At 48.3% G+C, this 21,216-nt stretch overlaps 4 protein-coding genes across 4 annotated transcripts; 1 reads left to right on the top strand and 3 right to left on the bottom strand.

The window, feature by feature from the left end:
- Positions 1-8,173: 8,173 nt before the first annotated feature.
- H6S33_005839 (uncharacterized protein) lies at positions 8,174-9,943 on the bottom strand (the record flags this gene model as incomplete). Its single annotated transcript, XM_044837229.1, has 4 exons — positions 8,174-9,074; positions 9,153-9,230; positions 9,292-9,329; positions 9,647-9,943. The coding sequence occupies 4 exons, from the start codon at positions 9,941-9,943 to the stop codon at positions 8,174-8,176; spliced, it is 1,314 nt and encodes a 437-aa protein (XP_044699148.1).
- Positions 9,944-10,434: 491 nt separating this feature from the next.
- Positions 10,435-14,126, bottom strand: H6S33_005838 (uncharacterized protein; the record flags this gene model as incomplete). Its single annotated transcript, XM_044837228.1, has 7 exons — positions 10,435-11,010; positions 11,082-11,274; positions 11,337-11,483; positions 11,536-12,936; positions 12,997-13,596; positions 13,668-13,993; positions 14,064-14,126. 7 exons carry the CDS (start codon positions 14,124-14,126, stop codon positions 10,435-10,437), a joined length of 3,306 nt encoding a protein of 1,101 aa, XP_044699147.1.
- Positions 14,127-15,441: 1,315 nt separating this feature from the next.
- On the top strand, positions 15,442-16,510 carry H6S33_005837 (uncharacterized protein; the record flags this gene model as incomplete). The annotated part of the gene is made up of 4 exons (XM_044837227.1): positions 15,442-15,506; positions 15,573-15,729; positions 15,796-15,870; positions 15,938-16,510. 4 exons carry the CDS (start codon positions 15,442-15,444, stop codon positions 16,508-16,510), a joined length of 870 nt encoding a protein of 289 aa, XP_044699146.1.
- A 467-nt stretch (positions 16,511-16,977) lies between these two features.
- H6S33_005836 (uncharacterized protein) lies at positions 16,978-19,458 on the bottom strand (the record flags this gene model as incomplete). Its single annotated transcript, XM_044837226.1, has 6 exons — positions 16,978-17,238; positions 17,306-17,683; positions 17,742-18,026; positions 18,080-18,193; positions 18,265-18,648; positions 18,808-19,458. The coding sequence occupies 6 exons, from the start codon at positions 19,456-19,458 to the stop codon at positions 16,978-16,980; spliced, it is 2,073 nt and encodes a 690-aa protein (XP_044699145.1).
- Positions 19,459-21,216: the final 1,758 nt, after the last annotated feature.

Here is a 21,216-nt window from a genome sequence, read left to right as displayed (position 1 = left end):
TGGGACATGATAATTTTTTTTTTCGGCCTGGAAGGTCCTTCAAAAGAAACGACCTGAGGTCCTGGGTAATTTATTTGTTTTACGGGTTTTTTTATTGTCTCTTTTTCTTTTGTGTATGGGTATGCGGTTTTTTGGTCGTTTATTTGTTCTATACCTGGGGGGTTTTGTCTTTTGTTTTCAAATGCTCATTAATCATCTGTCTTTTATTAACCTTTTTTTATACTATTATCATTCATGGCGGGTTAACTTTGAACTTTTTTTTGTAGCTAAAAGGGTACTACTAAAATGGGTATAGCAGCTGGAGCCATGCATCTTATCATATCCCGCTGCTGGCCGGGGAGAGCGTTGTGTATAATTCTTTTCTATTTTTTTCTGTTTACTATTTTCCTTTTCTCTATCATCATCATACTGGCCGGCGGGGTTCATTTATCATACTTATCATACTAGGTACTACTACTACTATACTACTACTACTACATTACTACTACTGTCGTTTTATATAATCATTTCTCCTCATTATTTTTATGTTTCCTTTAAATCTTTATTGTTACGGGGCCGGGATGGCATGGGCGTCAAAAACTTGCGGAATTCGAATTCGAATATAAAGTATATATATATGATCAGGTTTTACAAGGAACTAGCTGGGCGGTGTTATATTATTCATTACGATTTTTATTTTTTTCGGTAGAGAGAACTCGGACTTCTTGGGTGGTTCAACTCTAGAACTTTGTTAGTCATGTTCTTCTTATTATGACTGGAACTAAGCCAGGGGACGGACCGGCCGGGGTGAGGCGGGGGGGGTAGGTAGGGTACATGTAGGTTTAAGGTCATATCTAAAAGCAAATAAAAAGCAAAGCCAAAAAACCAAACCAAACCGAAAAAAAAAATAAAATGTATTATAGAAATACCCGCTCCTGGCGGCAGATATATATATATATATACCTATATATTATATCCTCTATATACGCAGGGTCTTAAACTCTTGGTAATTGGTACCACCTCCCGGGAAATTTCGTTCGAGAAGGAAAAGGAAAAATTCTCTGTCAAGCTTGTTTTTTTTCTTTCGTTTTGTTTCTCCGGAGTGCTGCTATTATCATATCATAGAAGCATCGTGATATGAGAGGGGAGGGGATCCGGAGGGGAATGAAATCATCATTACTCTATTGCACCACCCACCTCCTTCCTGGTAGGTAGGGAGGCAGAACAGACAGCCATGATCACCCACACGTGGTAGGGATCGATGGAATGTTCCGTTTGCTTGAGCTTTCGGTGCCGGTGCGGTGCGGTGCGGTGCGCATCAGACATTGGGGCTACTTGCTGCTGGGTAACTCATGGCAGTTGTGGTGTTTCGGAGAACTCCCTTTTGCCTGCCTGCCTCCCTGCCTGCCCTGTACCTGCCTGTAGGTAGCCTGTGGGTACGGTGCGGGTTACGGTGCGGTACGGTAGGATATGAGGTAGCGCAGGGCAGCGAGCTGCTGCAAGTCAAGTAACGAGATCGTCGTCATCATCATCTTCAGGCTGGCACCGTTGTGTTGCTTGTTGCGTGGTGTTTGTTGCAGACAGATTATATTATTAAATCCCATTATCATCTACGCTTCCTATATGTGGTGGCCATATAATAAATCCTAACTAACTACTCACTCCCGAGATCATGTAGCTATAGTAGAGAATAGGTATCCACAACATCATATAAGTAATTATAATTATAATTATAACAAGCACCACCCCCCCCCAGGGCAAGGCCAATTTCTAAATATCAAGCATTAGGGTCCAACAATCCAGTGCCAATCCAATCCGATCCAATCCGATCCAATCCAATCCAATCCACAGCCCCCAAACCCCAACCCCAAAAAGAAGCCTCGGAACCCACCCACGGCCCGGTCAGGAATATAAAATTCATGTGCAAGTCACAGAGCTCGCCAGCCAACCAGCAAGGCCAGCCCGCCGCATCGGAAACGAAACGAGGGCATGCGATTCCCGTAAGCGAGGTTGGTTGATAGATATGATGCTCACCGCGCAGGACAGGCCCCAGGGCAGGGGAAGCACGTGGGGCACCATCCCTCCCCTTCTTCTCTCTACTACTCTACCCAACCTTGCCCTGGGGGGGGAAAAAAGCTAGAAGTTACCCATTTGGCTCTACTGAAACCCCACCAGGCCCCCCAGCTGGATCGTCCGGGGAATCGTGTGCTGTTCCGAAATCTAGGGGAGTGGTTCACTTTTTCCTTTTCTTTTCTTTTCCTTTTCCGGGATCTGGCTTCTCGCTGTCTCTCTTTTCCCTCGTGGAACGGGACTGGGGATGGAGTCGGGGTCGGGGTCGGGGTCGGGGGTTGACTTCAAGGTCCATCCTGAAATGTGCGGATATCGTGGCTTGGTTGAATGTTGGGGACGATCAGGATGGGATTGGGTCGGCGGCGGTGGTGGAAGTATGTACCGTCGGTTGACTACAACATATGGCGCGGCATATAGGGAAGAGGCATGTATGTCGTAGATTTAACTGACTAGGCTAAGTATATGGGGTCTGGACTGGGTTTGGTAATGTCGTTAATTGATGATATGGATGATGATGATGTGTATCAGAGTGTCACGTCAGTCAGGCGTAGAGTACATGGAGGTTTGAGCAGTTGGAGTAGGAAGGTCGATATGGATATGGATATGTGTATATTAGCACATCGGTATATGAAGTGCGTGCTAATTGCGACTACTCTACTGCGGTACTGTGCTTGCTCCCCTGTCCTGTCCTGTCCCGTCCTGTCCTGCTCAATTCCTATTCTACTCTATTCTACTCATAACTCTGCTCATACTCTACTCCTACTCCTTGAATGTATCCACAAACGTTGGGTCAAGTATCAAACCGAACCGCACACTCGAGCTGATACAGCTGATACAGTTTCCCGTTTTGGAGGGGACCGGGCAAGCAGGGCTCGATTCTCACCGATGTTTAGAGTTGACACGCCCCGGCAGCCCGTACTGTAGGCAGGCTACATACCTACATGTAGGGTACATGTAGGCACTCGCTGCAGAGTAGGCAGACGACGACGACGACAACAACACTTGTCTGTAGGCTGTAGCTAGCATCTCTACAGTTAGTGTGTCAGATCTGATCATACCACAATTCCAGCTCTGCTCTGCCCAAATAAAATAAATAGGCAGATATACAAAAATTTCCGGCGCATTCCCAATCCCAACTCCCCAATTCTACCGGTATACCGGGGTACCGGGGTACCCGTGGATGATCCGATTTGGGCACAAAGCCGAAAACACACTCACTTCACTCAGTGTTTTTGCACTCCCCCCATTCTCCCTGGGCACTCTACCAGTTGGTTAGTTTAGTGGCCGTTTGATTATCGTGGAGGGATCAACCCTCTCCTCGTAGGTGTCAATTTGTGTTTTCTGGGTCTGCCGTCCGCATCTGGATCGAGGAGGGAAGCTTCTTTTCTTTCTACAAAATTCCCCTACGCCACGCTACGAATACGGGGGATACGGGGGGTTACAGGGAAGCTCCCTCCCTTCTCCCCTCACTCTCCCCGTACCGAGATGGTTTTCAACCCCTCCGGGCAGAGAAAACACCGAAGCACCGAACAATTTCGTATCCATCGGGACCGGCTAGTTAGGTAGTAGGCAGAGTAGGCAGAGTAGAGCAGTAGCGACGTTTTGCCAGTTCAGTCATGTACAACCATACATACAACCAGAACACGCGCGCGCAACTGCAATCCATGCATACTCTAGAACGCCGTCACTGTAGGTTATTCCTCCTATTCTCCCCTAGGCCCAAATCTCGGGATTGGAAATCATGATCATGATCATCTCAGATCACCGTTTCCACCGTTCCCATTAGGCAGAAAAGCTCCTGCCTTTCCTCGTAATCCTGATCACCACACCCACTCACTCACACACACACAGCACACACCCAAATGCAGTAAGGAAGAGTAAGTCGATCTGTCTGTACCACACTCCCACACACACTTCTTTCCAACCTAAGCTTCCCAGGGCTCAGATCCGGGTTTTCAACGGCAATCACTCGTCTGCCTATTTTTGCTGCTTTTTCTTTTTCTCTTGCTTTTTTCTTTTTTTTCTTTTTTTTTTTTTTTTTTGCCTTGTCTTGTGTTTCGTACTCTCTTCTCTGCTTTCCCCTCACTTTGGCGCTTTGCTTGATTGCTTGCTTGCAGAGAGGGCAGGCATGTGATGTGCTGCCGATGACGATATCGATACCGGCTGATTGGCCGGCGCTGCGGTTGCTTATCGTCGCGTGGGTTGGGTTGGGTGGTGGTTTGCGTCATGGACGATCACTCGGATGTGAGAGGTGCATACCAGACCGACCTGGGATGGATGGTGGATGTGGGACGCACACTGGGAAATCGGGAATGCACGATGGAGGGAAGGGATGTGTGTGATGTGATGGGAGGGAGGGTGGGTGGGTGTTGAGATTTGAGCTGCATACCCTTCTGGAGGGAAGGGAGGGAGGGAGGGCGCTTATCGATATCCGGAGGGATGAGGGTGCTTGGATGTAGGTACTCTACTTTTCTAGCTGGACGAGGTACTTGGATGCGTAGAGTACTTGGAGAGAGATGAATGCAACCCTACTTTGGGTAGCGGTTTTTTTTATCCTCACGTTCGTTTCCCGGGTGCGGGCGAGAGGTGCAGCCCTACATACATGTGTCCTGCTGCGTGTCCTGCTGTGCGGAGATACATGTGCATACATATATGTAGATGGTACATGTGCGCTGGGGCAGATAGAGTACATAGCTGAAGTTACTGGACTTTAGGAGCTGAGTACATAGAAGAGCAGGCGAGTGGTTAGAGCAAGTAGAGGAGGTAGAGCGGTACTTGCCCTAAGTACCTCTCTCTGTATCTACAGAACAGCCATTGACATCAAGACTCGTTCGTCCGGAAGATCTAATTGGGCACCACACACACACCATGGCCATACGACGTGCACGACAACGATAGACAGCGATACCCGGATCGTCGAGCTCAATTGCAACATTGGCCTCTTTTTTTTTTTTTTCTTCTTCATTTGTTTGTCTATATCTGTTCATCATTTCAACGTACGATCTTAATTGTCTCCGAGGAGGAGAACCAATCTGCGGGGGAGGAATCATCGTCATTCTGCATTATTCTTATTTCGTTTTTTTAAGGATGGCAGGCAGGCAGGTAGGCAGTGTTCAGATGAAACATTGTAAACAGGTTTTTCTCTTTCTCGATGGAGAGAGATTGATATGTGTTTGAGATATGAGAGCAAACAGAGGAGAGACTCGGCAACCGAGACGACGGTATCCAATACCGCACTCTCTCAATGTAATACCACGGTTTGTGTGTGTCTGTTTGTTTCTGGATAGCCAGCTAGCGCGCGGGTAATACAATTGCAATGCACTCCTCCAGTACAATCTCTCCATTATCTCCCATGATCCCCATTTGTTTCAATCGGCACATCCACACCCTCCCTCGCTCCCTGCCAAACACAAAAACTATACAAGAGACAGCAGAAAAACAGCCAGCCGCGGCTACCGTTAAACCTAAGACCCCAAACCAAACCAGGGAGCTGGGTGTGGTTGCGGTGCGGCTTTATCACTTTTCACCAGCGCAGCAATAAGAAGTGGCCCGTGCGGCTACATACAAACCATGTGGTGCTGCTGTGCGTCGTGAAGAGAAAAGAAATGTCTCACGTTTTTTTCTCGTTTTATTTCTGGGTGTATGTAGCTGCGCGATGATGAAATACTTCCCTATTAATTTCCTCTCTCCCCGCCTTTGAGGAGAAGGGGGAAGAAGGACAGCACATGATGTTTCTCAGATCTGAGCGCGCGGGGCGGGGCCGGGGACTATCGCACGGCCGGAGGAAAAGTGTACATTTGTGATTTTATGGATTCTCTTCTTTTTTAGGGATTGACTTTTCTTCTTTTTGTCGTTGCTTTTTTTTTTTTTTTTTTTTGCTGTTCGACTTATTCTTATTTTCTGTTCTGCTGTTCTGGAAGGCCCGCCGGCCGGCTCGTGGGCTCCCCGTATTATTCACAACGATTATGCAACCGGGGAACCTTTCAAAAGAAAAGAAGTGACTATACGGCCCGGCTAGATACGATACTTTACCTCTCTTTCCCCCAAAATAATCATAATCTCGGCAGACAGAGACACAGAGACACAGATAGATAAAACCCGTGATTCCTCCCCCTGCAGTACGCATGAACCTACGTCGCTGGTGGAGGGAAAAAAAAAAAGTGTTTCGGGTTGGATAATCGTTACCGAGTGACATTCTGTGCCGCGCCCAATGGACGCTGCGGGATGGTGTGTTTTGCTCGTCTGCCTGCCTCTCTGAGGAGTGGTGGAGATGGAAGAAGTACCGGCGTGCAGTGGAAAAGAAAATATACCATTTACAACTGCCCAGCTGGAGGAGAGGTTGCAGAGGAGACTCTCGATACTCTTGCCTGCCTGCTCTTACCGTCCGTCATTCCCTCTCCTACGTATCGTATCTCCCTCTCCATCTCTACCAATGACCCAGCCACGTGCACCACCTGCCCCGCCGTGCGCCCTGCAGCAAGAAGCTCTCCTCTCTCCTCCTCGGCCTCTCCTCTCTCTCCCCTCACCTCTCTCCTCCTCCATCACCACACATACCTACATCATCTACCCGTCCCCGTCCCCGTCCCCTTTTCCTTTTTCCAACACTCACACTCCGTCGTCATCGTCATCGCCCCCAACGCGTTTCTCACCGCAATCACTAATCTCCCCTCCCTCAGCCCATGCCACAAGGCAGCAGCTGCACTGTACTGGCTCAGGGTGCGGTCCGGCCCCCGTGGAGAGGAGAGGGGATCTGCAGATATGTGACAGCGGATGGATGGATGGATGGATGGGGATGGGTGGATGGAAGAGAGGGAGGGGTGGACCCTTACTTGCGCACCTGGACTTAATGATAGCTCACTGTCACTGTCACTGTCACTGGCTGGTGTAGTGTGGTGTAGTGCGAGGAGAGAAGAAGAAGATTAGATCTACATAGGCAGGTGAGAACTCTAGGTAGAACCCCACGCGAGCAGCTCGGCGGTGGGGGAGGTAGAGTATGTACCTCCTCTACTACATGTACCTCCTACAATATGTAGGGGCCATAATCAACATGCTGCCTGACTGCCTCCTCGCGATCAGCACTTTGGTTAGAGTAGTGTGCCTCTAGGTACTAGTTACCCGCCAGCCAGATAAGTAAAGCAAAATGATAAATGGATGGCATCATGAGATATCACTGATCCACATGTAATGTGCTCCTACATACACCACCTCCACCAACCACACCAACCACCACTACGCAACAGACAACAGCAATCGAGCGGTGAAGGAAACAGCTGCCGCAAACCCCCAGGGATAACGCGATCGCACGCACAGCCCGTGAATCGCAAAAAAAAATCCGTGATCTACTGTTTCTGCCCCCATCAGCCATTAATTGTTTTCCGCCCTGGCCCGTGGCCGGTAGGTAGAGTAGAGGAGAGTAGAGTAGGTACGGTGGAAATAGGCTATGTACGAATGCAATTGCTGTTCTGTTTTGTTTCCCGGTGTAGGGTATGCAATGTAGAGTAAGGCACGTTGGTACTGCTAGGAAGAATATGTAGTCTCTCGCATCGGCGATCTCCCGCACCACAGCTGGCGAGCTAGCTACCTAGCTAGCTCGCTCGCTGGGTGGATGGAATTGCTAGCCGCATCGTGGGAGCGTTGGTCTTTATCCCGGTCCTGGCTGGCTCTAGACCCAGCAGCTGGTCCCGGTCGGAATTGGCGGTTCTATTCGTGGAGTGTGTTGAGATGTAGATAGCGGTAGTGAGGTGCTCTATTTGGTGAGATAGCGGTAGCGGTGAGGCAGCGGTGAGGTCAGCCAGGGAGGAGACATCGATCTGACTTATCGATCATTGCGGTTGTGGAGCGGGAGAGATCTTTGTAGTAATAACTGTAATAATAAGGATGATATAACAATAACTATAATAATGAGGATGATATAGCAATAATGAAAATGATAACGATAAATTCGTCAATTGAATGAAGGGATATATAAAAATCAGAAAGTAAAAAAAAAAAAAAAAAAAAAAAAAGACATTGAAAAATCAATAAACTCCATCATTATCCTAACACAATAAAGGGGAAAAACACATCTAATTAATTACACAAAAGAAAAAAAAAACCGCGCTCTCAACAAGCAGCCCCGGCCAGCTCAGAGTCTCTTCATGCCCACAAGATCATCCATGATATACCGATACGCGCTCACCACGCCCCACCCATTACCCCCTCCTCCACCCGCCGCTCCTCCACTGCCACTGTTCCCCACCACATTCCTCGGCGCGCTCACCAGCGAGTTCACCAACCCACTCAGCCACCCATCGGCCTTTGCAAACTCCACCGGCTTCGGCACAATGAGCCTCGCGCCGGGCATAAACTCCGAATAGAGGACGCCATCCCCGCCATTACTCGAGCCCGACCCAAACTCCTCCATCCCGCCGCTCGGCGTCTTCCTCACCAGCCTCGGCGACGGCGGCGTCGGGATGCTATTCCTGCGCAGCGGCGGCGCGGGCGGCATATCGATGTCCATCTGGGTTGCGGTGAATGGCAGCGGGACATCACTCGCCGCCTCGTCCTTCCACGGCGTGATGATGATAGTGCGGCCACCAATGATGAGCTCTCCGCGGTCCGAGCCCGCGATGGCGCGCTCGGCGGCCTCGCGGTCGCGGAACGTGATGCGGACCCAGTTGCCGGGGCCGCCCTCGGCGCCGGCGAGCGGCTGGATCATCTTGAGCGTCTTGAGGTCGAGCTGCTCGCGCGGGACGATCTCGGGGTCGTGGAACTTGTTTTCGGTCGGGGGCAGGCCCGAGTAGGGCTCAAGGATGACGCCGTAGTAGCGGCGCAGGCAGCGGATGAGCTCGGGGAAGCGCCCCTCGGCGAAGTTGGCGACGCGCACTTGCGTGGGCGTGAAGGTGCACTCGGAGGGCTTCTCCGAGGGCGCGCTGTCGTATGTGAGGGTGTCGTAGATGGAGAGGAGCGGCGGCGCGTTTGTGTCGGTGCTGTGGAGGGGCGCTTCGTCCGACGTGGAGGAGGTCCGGTTACGGGTGCGACTTGGTCTAAGCTGTGAGTATTTGGCTGCTGCAAATTGGAGCAAATGAAAAAAAAAAAAAGATACATAGAAGGGAAACACTCACGGCCGGGAGCCAAACATGGACTTGGGCCAGTTTCCGCCGGGCGAGGTGGGCGGCGAGTTTGCGAGGTTCTTTTTTAGCCTGGCCGGAATGTCAGTATATCGGTATATATGTAGAAACTCTGAATCGCGGGATAACATACGCCGCCTTTCTTCGGCCTTCGAGAGGTTCATCCGCATCCTACATATTGCCATACGTTAGAAACATTGAACTACGATATATAAAACTAAGAGCGCGCGCAAGTATCGCAGGCATTCGGACAGGCGGGCGAGCGGGCAGGCAGCATGGTCTAGCACGCATTCCGTCGAAACACCACTCCCGCACTTATTTATATTCCTATAAACAACCCCCGCGCGCAAGAAGTTTCCGTCCCCGGAACCAATAGCACACCGCCCCATACCCTATTGCCCCCCCCAACCCCCCCACCGCCCCACCAAACCCCCCAAAAACAAAACCAAAAAACAAAAAACCAAAAACCAAAAGATAGTACTACTCACCATCAAACTCCTCGCCTCCCCCGGCTGCTGCGTCATAATCTTCTGGATATACGGCGTGGCGGCCGTCTGGACCTGCGGGTTCGCGGGGATGGACGAGAAGGGCACGGGCTGGTTCGCAAACAGCGGGTAGTCCTGCGGCGTGGTGATGTTCTGGCGCGTGTGCCAATTGTTGAAGCGCTTGGACTTGTTGAGGTCCTCGTCGTTTGTGGCGGTCGAGGCGCCGAACATGGTGTTGTTTCCGAAGCCGAAGGCGGCGCTGGAATTGGCGAAGGGGTTCGCGGTGTTTGTGTAGTCCATCGTGATGGTCCTTTACCGGGGGGGGGGGGGGAGGGAGGGAGAGGGATGAGTGTATGCGTGGGTGTGTATGGTTTGTTCTGGCGGCAGAGGTGAGGCCTGGCTGACTGCGAGAGAAGGCCGTGATGGGTGATTGATGGTGGTTGGGTGGTCGCGTTGTTGGCTGGGGCCGTGTTTTGGTGATGTCTCTTTGTTGGCCTTGGCGGCAACTGAAAACACTGCGGCAACAACAGGGCAGGGTAACATCACGGGGCGTCACTCGGCCATCCAATGTCAATGATAGCAGGATGAGAATCCCGCAACACAAGGTTTTTTTTATTTTTATTACCTGTCTCACGGTTGTAATTACGGATTGAGCTTGCGGACAGAAAATAGTACTCATAAACACTAATAGACTTTTTTTTTATTGGTAACTGGGCCCATCAACTACTCATCAATATAATTCATGACCCCCACTCTCTAAAGACATCAAAGACATATATATGGCCCTCCCTCTATGCTGCAATGTTTTCAAACTCAAACTTCGGGTTGCCCGGCTCCGCGTTCTCTGCAATCTGCGACAGGCTCGCCTTGTTCTCCTCGCTCACAACCGCGATGATGACCTCCTTGCACCCCGTGTTCTTCTTCAGCGTTGGCAGCACCTGCTCCAGCGTGTTGACCTCGTCGAATACCAGCTTGCGATCAAACACCGTTGCGTACGGCTCGCTCTGCAGACGCCTCTTGAGGGTCTGTACGAAGGGCATGGCCTTCTTCATCTCTCCGAGCTTCTGGATCTTGGGGTTGAGCTCCTTGTCGTTGACGCTGAGCTTGACCTCGTCAAAGGCCTCGCGCACGAGGTCAATGTACTTGTCTTGCCAGGTGGGGTAGGTGAGGGCGACAAAGATGGTGAGTTTCTTGGGCTGCTGCGGGTCGTAGGCTGTGCCCTTGCCCTTGGCTTTCTTCTTCATCTGGGCGGCTTCGGTGGAGGTAATGTTTGTGGAGATTGCGTGCACATAGTTACGCGCAGCGGTGAGTTCTAGGGAAATGGGTGCGGAAAGCTTGGGGAAGAGCTCGTTTTGGATGGTGGTGGGCTATTTAGAGCGGATGATATTAGCAAAGTGACTTGTTTGTGCCTACAAGTAAATAGTTGGATTTAGCTCACCTGCTTCAACAGATCCTGCCAGATGTATTCAGCCCAATGGGGAGCAATTGGGTTGATCATCAGAGCCTGGCGCTTGATGAAGTCGAGAACCAAGTCTTTGTGCATCCCGATAGCAACAGTGGCCTCACGGTAAGTGTCACGCGCAGACTGGAAGTCGTAGAACCCAGTCTTGAGCGCAAGCTTATAAGACGTCCTAAGTACAGGTCAGAACCCGCAAAAAATGGACGACGGCTCGCAAAGAATAATCAAACTTACGACTCGTAGTTTTCCCTTGTAGCTTGGGTAAGCTCGTTCATCTCGTTCTCAAACACCTTATCCCAAAAGTTGTCCTTAGGTCCGCTTCTCAGCTTTCCAGCCTCGGCGGCCTTCACCATATCCTCACACCATTCCTTCAAAGTGTACCTGAATATATATGAGCACAAGTCCAGGAAAAAATCAAATCTTAGCAACTTACAGTCTAAGAACCGATGTTGACGCAACCTTCTCTTCAAAGTTTGCGTCCTCAACACCATCACCAGCGTCGGAGAGGGCAATTCTCGCCGCGTCGGCACCAAATTTCTTTACCGTCTCTTCCAGCGTCAAGAAGTTTCCAGTGTGCTTGCTCATCTTTTCTCCATTAAGCATAAGATGTCCGTTCGCCCTGACACCCTGTGGCCAGTGCTGTGGCGGGAAAAGTGCAATATGGATGTACAGGAAGAACGTGAGATGGTTCTGGATGAGATCCTTTCCAGAGACACGAACATCAAGAGGGTAAAAGTACTCAAACTCTCGGCGCATCTTCTTGAGCCATTCCTCCTTGATTCCGGTGGATGCGAGGGCCTCCGCGCCGAGTTCACGGCGAGTAAAGATGTAGTCAAACACCTCGTCGGTCATCTGCTCAGCCGTGATTCCGGCAAGACCAGGGGTCTTTCCGTCAATAGAGCTATGAAGATAGTGCGCAATCGTGTAGTAGGCCATGTAGATGGTTGAATCAGACAAACTCTCGACAAGGAACTGAGGGTCCCACGGCAGCTTGCTTCCAAGTCCGTAAGATCTGGCACAAGCCCACTGGTTCAACCAAGCAAGATTTGCTTGGAAACCGTGCTTAGTCTCCTCGTGATAGGTCTTGAGCTTCTCTCCGACCAAACCCTCGGCTTGCTTCCTCCAGGTCGCCTCTCCATAATCGAGGTACCACTGATCGCACAAAGCAACAACACAAGTGTCTCCTGAACGGGACAGGACATGGCCCTCAGGCTCGCTGTAAACAAAGGCTTCCCTTTTCTTCAAGAGGATCTCCCGAACCTTGGGTTTCGCAGCCTCTACTTTCTCACCCTTGAATTCACCAATGAGCATGGTTCCCTGGTAGAAACCCTCCTTGTACGCCAGCTCCTTAGCCTCTGCCAATGGTTTAGCATCCTTTGGAGAGTTGATCTTCAATTTCTTCACTAAAAACTCAGCAGTCAAGTTCCCGTATGATGGGGTGTTGATGATAGGGACGATTTCAAGTTCAGCCCACTCCTTCTTGATTCCATAGTAGTCAGCCTTTTTGGCAAGGTCTGTGACAGTTGCATAGTCGTCTGGCGAATCTGATGGTACAGAAGTAACAACACCAGTTCCCTTGGTGGCAAGAACTGTCTCCATAGGAAGAACGCGGACACCAGCTGTGTGCACAGAAAGAGGGGCATACACAAGGGACCCAACAAGGGCTGACCCAAGGACTGTGGCAACGGACTTGTAGACACCACGCTCGGGGAAGATGCCTTGGAAAGCCATGTTCCTAGCAGAGCGCTCGGTGCAGACGTAGAACTCAGTGGGTGAAACCTGGTAAACTCCGTAAGATATCTTGGGGCCGACAAAACAGCATGTCTGGCCGTACCTGCCATATTGTTAGAGGGAGCACAATTTGTAGTTAATAGCGGCAAAAAATAGGACCTACATCGTCTCCGGTCTCAGTGTAGCGGCCACCAGGTGAACTTCTGCGCCCTCTGGCAATTTCCCCTCCAAAGCCTTCTTGCCCTCCTCTGTCCACTCCAAGACCTTAATCTTGATAGCTGTGTATTCCTGAGGGCCAACGCCCTCCCCATCGCTTCTGTCGTGGTCCATACAAGGCTGTCCATCTTTTGGTGAGTAGATTGTGTAGCGCTCTCCGAACTTGATCTTTCCAAGCTCCTTCAAACGGTTCATCTGCCAGCGGACAAAGGCGTCATAGTAGGGATTGGCATCTGTTGTGACAAAGGAGCGGCGCCAGTCAATACGGAGACCAAGAGCTGTACAGTCGCGACGGCAGATGGGAGGGAAGTAGGTGAGCCAGTGGGAGGAGTCGGCAAACTTGTGGATCTCTTCTCGGGGAATGCCCAGCGCAAGCATGATCTGGAATTGATACCGGAGCTTGACAGCCTTTGCTGCAGCCTTTCCCTTTTTCGCCGCAAATTTCGTCACATCGTCCTTAGGCGCAGCAGCACTTGTCGGAGGAGCCGGCTCGTCGTCATCCTCCGCCGGTACGTTCTCAAAGTTCTCGCCAAACAGTTCGACTTCACTAGCCAATAAATCTCGTCAGCTTACCCTTTGCGAACCTACAGAAAATGTTATAGTTTTTATGGAACGAACCGCGTGAGCTTGTCAGCACAAGCCTTGATCGGCATTCCAGTGCAGTGGAAACCCAGAGGGAATAAGGCCCTTTTCCCTGTCATTCTTGCGTATCCAGTCTGGAACTCAATTTTACTCAACGAAAATGAGTGTCCTGCATGGAGATTTCCGTTCATGTACGGGTATGCCATGCACCCAAAGAACTTTGGGTGGTTCTTACGGAGGGTTTCTCCATCATACGCAGGGTCCTCCTCCAACGTTGGTGGGTCGGTTTCGAAGATGCGTTGTTCGGCCCACTGAGCTTGGTACTTCTTCTCGATAGCGATGAGGGTATCTCTTTTCTCTGTCTGCGAGTGGACAACTGGTTTAGCTGGAAGAATCGGGAATAGTGAGTCAGCACTGTCAGGAAACACTCACGTTCTCAAGCTTCAGAGTGGCCTTTGAGGCGTTCGAGGGGTCTGTAGCATCTACGGACGCCATGATTGGAGCAATTTCACCGCAACTAAGCTTAAGGGTATGCAGATGAATTTGAGGCCTGGTGTAGCCGTGGAAAGGTGTCTTTTAGCGGGGATGATTTTAAAAAAACTGCCCCTCAATTCATGCAAGAACCAACCCCACTATTTGCCAAGACCCTGCATAATCTAATGGGCCACTATTACCCGGCCTTTTCTTTGTCCTAGCTATGTACTCACGCGCTGCAACTAAGAATTCCGAACGCACGAGTAGGGATGATCAAAAACATCGTGATACTGCCGGGTCTATGTATATTTGCTCGTTGGAATGGGTTTGAGTTCTATTTGGGTGATATGTGATGATAGAGGGAAGATCCCTTGATACACCAGCTATGCTTAGGGGATACAGTAGCTTCTGTTAATGTGGAACTTTGCAACCGCTGGGAAATGACTGGAGAGCAGGTATACACCAAGGTTCACTACAAGCCAACAAGAACCCCAGCACCTGCGGTAATTATAATTAATACGTGTTCTGGAATGGAACGTAAGCCTCTTAAAAATTTAACGATACGCAACCCAGGGAGAAGACAATAAAACCTTGTATCTTGGCCCATAAATTCTCAGTGGGAGCCTGGGGTTACCGCAAAATCTGGGTTCGTTCGGACGGTTGCCAAGAGCGGTGTTGGCTTTAATCCTGTAAAAGGCTCTGATCTCTTCCTTTAAGGGGGATATTTTTCAGCTCCTCTGCAAAGCTGTCCTCTTGGCAACCGTCCGAACGAACCCAGATTTTGCGGTAGTCAATAGTTGTAACGATACGAGCTGCTCGGGGGTTCCGGGGTTTTGAATTTGTGAATCTGCTGCTCCGAAGATGCGGAACTCCGAAACCCACGCATGGCGCCTTGGCGTAACCCGACAGTACTACTCCGTGTTGGTAGACCGTAGAGAGAGTTCTATCTATCCACCAAGGTTCTGTCATCCATACTACATGTATGTTCTTACATCAGATATCGGACATTTGTGTATGCACACCCCTTGCCCGTGTAGGTCTATTGGTAAAAACCTGCGCAAGTATTGAAATTGGTTCGTCATTAATACGGCTAGTAGATTACAGGGCAACCAATACTACAGGGGCACCGCATTTTTAAATAATTATTTCGGACACGTGAAACTTTGTAACTACTAAGTATCTTGAAGCTACTTTGGTATAAAAGAGACAATTCCCACTGCTGAAGCTTAAGGCCCAACAACATTCAGAACCATTCATTAGTACAACGCTTGAATAATACCCCGCAATCACCAGACCATAACAATATTCCCCACTTCAAACTTCATCTACCACCACAATGGCATCTGCTAGCACCGCCCCAGTCGTCGAGGACATTACTGAAGTGAACAGAAAGTTCTTCAAGTATTTATATCCTATTCCAAATAAAATCCCACAGCTTGTAGCTAACCAGTCTATACGAATCTCTAGCGAACAGGCGGAGAACTACAACAGTGTCTCGCATCAGGAGGTAATCCAGATTGTCGGAGACGAACTCCTTAAACGTAAGGAATGGTCTGGAGTGGCTTGGGATGAGGATAATACTCGTTTGCTGGACTACGCTTGCGGGACTGGACTGATCTCGAAGGTATGTTTCCCGAATTTGCAATAGAAAAACGAACCTCATAGCTAACAACACTGGCGGCCTATAAAGATTCTGGCTCCGTACACAAAGCAGCTCATTGGTATGGACCTCTCTGAGGGTATGGTGGACTTGTTCAACAAATCGGTAACACACCTCTTGTATAAGTTTTATTACTTGGATGAATTTTAGACGTGGGACTGATATTTTCCAGGTCCAAGACCAAGGAATACCAAGTGAAGAGATGCGCGCTATTGTAGCCAACCTATGCGCCGATGAGCTCGACCCAGTGTTGTCCGACCCTGATTATCATGATTTCGACGCTGCTATCAGCACCTTTGCATTACACCATTTTAGCGATGTTCCACTTGCCATCAACCGTTTAGTCGAGCGCCTTAAAAAAGGAACTGGTGTATTGTTGACTATCGACTTCAGGACGCATGATCCAGTGTCCCCTCATGGAACTCTCTCTCACAGTCAACACCAACATAGCGATCAACATGAACATCATACACATGAAAACCACCCGGATAACCAGCATCAAGGTCTCGAGGAGTCCGAGGGGAGTGAAAATACTGTGAAATTGCGTTCGGGACATCACACCGTGACCCATAACGGATTTTCTGAGGAAGACATCAAACGTTGGTATGGGGAAGCCGGTCTTGTAGACATTGATATTGTTGATGTCGGGCCTGGAAAGGGTGTAACCATGGTTGTCAAAGGCCCTACAGGGGAGGTAATTAAGATGCAGAAAAGCTTATTTCTGGCAAAGGGAAGGCGTGCTTGATGGCACATATAAATACAAGGTCGCCATACCATATATACTTGCTTTATATATCGGGGCCATGGAAACTTATAGCTATGATTTCCTTTGTAAACATTATTTTCTCTGAACACACACTATATGTATTCACCAATCTATTTTGATTTGTTCCAAACCTTTGAGCTGAGCTGCTTGTCATTTTTGAAATTGAAACATTTTTAGTGAGCTCCTTAACTAATTAATTGAGAATATCTGTTCTCGTACTTTAATTCTTTATCAGGCTCGCCGCTAGAGCGCTCCTCCGTATTGTGTTTGCAATCATCGTAGAAATGGACCAATCAACGCAAAAATCTCAAAGACAGAGCAACTATGTAGTTAAGTTGAAAAAACTTAAAAAACGAAAAAGAGAAAGAAGAAAAAATCCCCGGGAAATATCCTCAAAAGTTGGTCTTTTTTTTTTTTCGGATTGACGCTTTGTATATCTGCAGTGATCAATAGCCATCACGCAAAAACTCGGTTCTAGTCCCAGATATATTCTTAGCGAACGGGGGTTTTGACGGTAAAACAGTTCTAGCGGCCCTTTCAATGATGGACCATTCATGAACTGCTGCCTCGAGCATTGTCAGTTTGGACTTATCACCATCGCCATCCCCTTGCTTAACGTTCTTGGCGAGAGTGAAGAGGGCTGCCGGAGATGGAGAACTTTCTGTCAGAAAAGGAGAGACAGATAGCCGGAGAAGAAGAGCGTATAACTAAAAGCACAAAGTGTTGATATTAGCATCTAAATCCTATTGCTTTACGTAAGAATTTCATATAAACCTCAAGAACTCCAACATCGACCCCTGGCCTTCTACCAATTGCTTCAAATCCTTCAAGGCCCGGTATGATTCTCTCAAGCCGAATCCCTTCGGCTCCGAACTCAGCTGCTTTAATTAGTTCATATTTTTGAATATCAGTAAATCCTGCACAATTAACGCCAACTCTGACTAAACTTTTCAGCAAGTCAGAATCCAGGTTTGGCATAGATTTTCCATGTTTGATATGACGTTTAAGTATATCAGTTGCTTGAAGTAGGGCATTGAAAATATAGTCCCGTTGTTCAAGGGTGTAGATATCGACTGAAAACCAGGGAAACTTGGAGACAATCGAAAGAAGTGACTGAAATGGTCTCTGAAGACATTTCCTACTAAATGGACTCTTTAAACCCATTAGTTGAAATGTTTACTTTGAATGAATTTGAGGGTGTTAGACAAACTCTATGCGGGGTTTTTGCGTGAGCAACGATCAAGACTAGCTCTTCACGGCCTAAAATCACTGGATCCATTCCACTGAGTCCTGACTGATCCTGTAGAACAGCTGGGATAACACCATCCCAGACAATTCCTTTTGCTCTTGGAAATATCTCCTTCATAAGATCTGACGGGTCTACAACATCCAAGGTGAGATGTCTATTACCCAATACACGACTCTTGCGGCGCGCGACGCACTTCCAAGCGTCTTTTGCGTTGAGAAACTCGACAAACGCATCCATAGTTTTACCCTAGATACCCAATGAATGAGCGGATGTAACTAAGAACGAAAGGGCACACTAACAGTAGATCTATCCATGATAACATGGACCCCTAAACTGCCTATAGAATCTGGGACAATATTCGAATTTTTGCCCAAAAAGTCGGTGAGCTCTGTAGTCGTCACATTGTACGGTATCTGTTTTAATCCCAAAGACAATATATAGTCAGTATTTGAGGTTGATAATAGAGGTAAACTCCGGTACATACGTTGCCCACTCTAACACAGCTCCAGTTTTGAGCTAAAGCGTGCCTCCCCAACTCGATAAATGGCGCATTCTGTATCGCAGTCTCGGCATCTCTGAATAAGAAATGGTTGATGTTGGGGTCAGCAGGGGCGATAGCTGGAGGCACAGGAGTGATATTTGGTGTCGGATATGCGACGGGTGAAATTGGGAGAGATTTTTGAGGGAACTGCTCAGGTTGCCATTTTGGAAAGAGGTTGTAAGGCGTTGTAGATATCGATGGTAAGTTAATTGCCGGCTCAGGAAGGTAAGCAAGAATATGAGGGGCCGCAATTTGCGAAACCATATCATAATGTCTGGGAGCGTTATTATTCTTCATGGCATCGAAATTTATCATGCATGAAACTGCCTAATGGATGTAAGTCTCAACGATCGAACAATCGTCCATCAAGATAAAATAGGCGTAACTAACCTCACCACAACCACAATAAACAGAACTCCCGGATTGCCCTGCTCCCCAATACCTCCCGCCACAGTTTAAGCAAATCAGGCATCCACACGGGCTAACCTTCAACTTTGGTTGTGTGAGGCACTGCGAACAACCTAGAACAGTTTTACGCTCAAGCTCAAGCTTAGGCTTAGGCTCAGGCTCAAACTTAGGCTCAGGCTCAGGTACGACATCGTTCAAATTTGAAACCAAAGGTATATCATCCTTAGAAGACGGAGCATACCCGGTTCTGTCCCCAGAAGACCGTGGTTTCAAGGAGGAGTATTCAATCACCGGAGCCGAGTCTCTCCTCCAAGGTTTATCGATAGGCCTTGTGCTCTTATACAGCCATGAGGGGTTTCCATTGGTATCTCCAGCAGAAGTTTTAGCAATCCTTGGTCTCCAGGTTTTGTTTGGAGGCGTAATAGGATTGGAAGATTCCGTAACAGAAGTGGAATTGCAATCAGGGCTATCTCCTTGAATTTGGTCTTTATTATTTCCTGTGTGGCTCAAGTTTTCATTTGTAAGAGGTGCCTCAGAAGGAGTAGGGCTACTAGACCTGGAGATACCACCATCTTTATTGAAGAAACCGGACTCAAGATATTCAGAGCTCCTGGTCTTTCCTGAGGCCTCGTTGATCTTCCGAGAATCTGATACGGCATCCTTGATCCCAGAATTCTGAGCATCCGAAGAAGGAGCTCCATCTTGGGTGTCGAAATTAGGTTTCATCATTGTGAATGGTGTGGTTTGGCTAAGCTGTGGGCTAGGTGGGAGGAACTCGGTTGCATGGGAGTTACACTGATGCCAAAAACTCTGCTCATGAGAATGTGCTTGATCAAAACCCATTCCGAGAAAATTACAGGAGCAGTTCGGGGGAGGGGAAGGAGCAGAAATAGGGACGGTGCTGGGAGCGAAGAATGCTGAAAATGGCCAACGGCTCCTAGGATTGAAGTCGATGGAAGGCATATCAAGCAGATAAGAAATGTATTGTTTTGACTTTGAAGTAGAACTCGAACGGGTAAACGAGAGATTCAGAGTCGAGAAGGAAGATTCCCTGCCAATGTTTTCAAGAAACGAAGATCAAGATGAGGATGAATTAAGTGAGATTAAATAAAGAAGAAAGAAGAAAAAGAAGTGAGAAAGGTGGCCAAGAAAATATAGGTATATGAGGAAGGGTAGTGGTTCAAGACACCTCGCCAAAAAAAAAAAAAAGACCTACATGTACGTGTAATAACAGATGGAGAGGTGTCAATAAATAAATGACGCATGCTCGGTATATATTACTGCATGTAGTGAGAGCAGCTTCCGGTGCCGGACATCAGTAAACCTAATAATATAAACAAGGCCATGACCACGGTGTGTTTAGGTGCTCAATTGGCTTGATAGATCTATAGGCGCGTTAGATATCGTGACTCTAACCGGCCCAGCCTTATTCACTTCTACAAACCTCGCGCATTCAGAGGGTAGTGCGGAACTCTGATCCTTTATAATCCAAAGTGCTGATAAGTTGAGTGATAGTTTATGATACAGATCTCTCATGGTGTTGCAACCCGAAAGTTATGACAATATATCTAGAACTTTCCTCCATCCACCACATCTCAACATAAGGAGAAAACAATTTTGACATGTCTCTCTACCCATTTTCTCTTCTCTTGCCATATAAAAGGGCCACTATGTGCCAACTATTTGAATGCCCAATTTTCCACTGGGATAGTGCACGTTTTCTCTTTGACGTATCCTCTATTTGTACACTATTTTCTCGAGTTATTCAGGAGGAGTATCGCTTGTCGCTAGTCATGGCGGCACCGTGCCCATTCTTCACATGTGTATTATTCCCTGTTGCTCTTATTTCACTTTTCGACTTTCTCCTCTATTCCTGCTACCCATATGTTATCTTTCCACAGAAAGACAATTGATATATCTGGTTCGGGTTCAGGTGTTGGGGTGCGAACAGGGGGAGAGTAGACCGGATTCTCACTAAATGTACTTGCCAGTGGAGTGTGGTCTGGACTATCTTCGATTTTGACTTGTGATGGGCAGATCTCTCATGATATAATCTCTCGTAGATATGTATTATCTTCTGGCACTACTACATATTTGGCCGGTACTCTAATACCCCTCCGTATTCTAACTTGGCTCCCCTAACCTGGTTCCCAAAATTCCTCAAGCATCATCATTAATTGATTCCTAAGCTATTTTGTACGCAGCTCAGTACTCGTATACGTAAGAAAAAAAAAAGAAAAGAAAAAAATAAGGCTTGAGCCAGTCCACAGAAAAAGTTGCAGATCATAGGTCTACATGTTATACTAATTAGGGGATTACGTGGTCAGCATTACGGGATTGTGGGAATATGATGAATTAGCGACGCGAGATGTTCTGGGGTGTATTCGATACCGGAGTGTTACCGCAGTCTGTGTTACAATGCCGCATTGCTAGCAATACGGAGATAATTCGGCATAGTTTTCAATGCAGCATTGTTCATTGGGGTTG

The sequence above is a fragment of the Morchella sextelata genome, assembly GCF_020137385.1.
Source record: "Morchella sextelata strain SCLS chromosome Unknown scls_2, whole genome shotgun sequence".
Taxonomy (NCBI): domain Eukaryota; kingdom Fungi; phylum Ascomycota; class Pezizomycetes; order Pezizales; family Morchellaceae; genus Morchella; species Morchella sextelata.
Note: the sequence above shows the minus strand (reverse complement) of the source record. Positions and strands in the feature narration are given on the sequence as shown.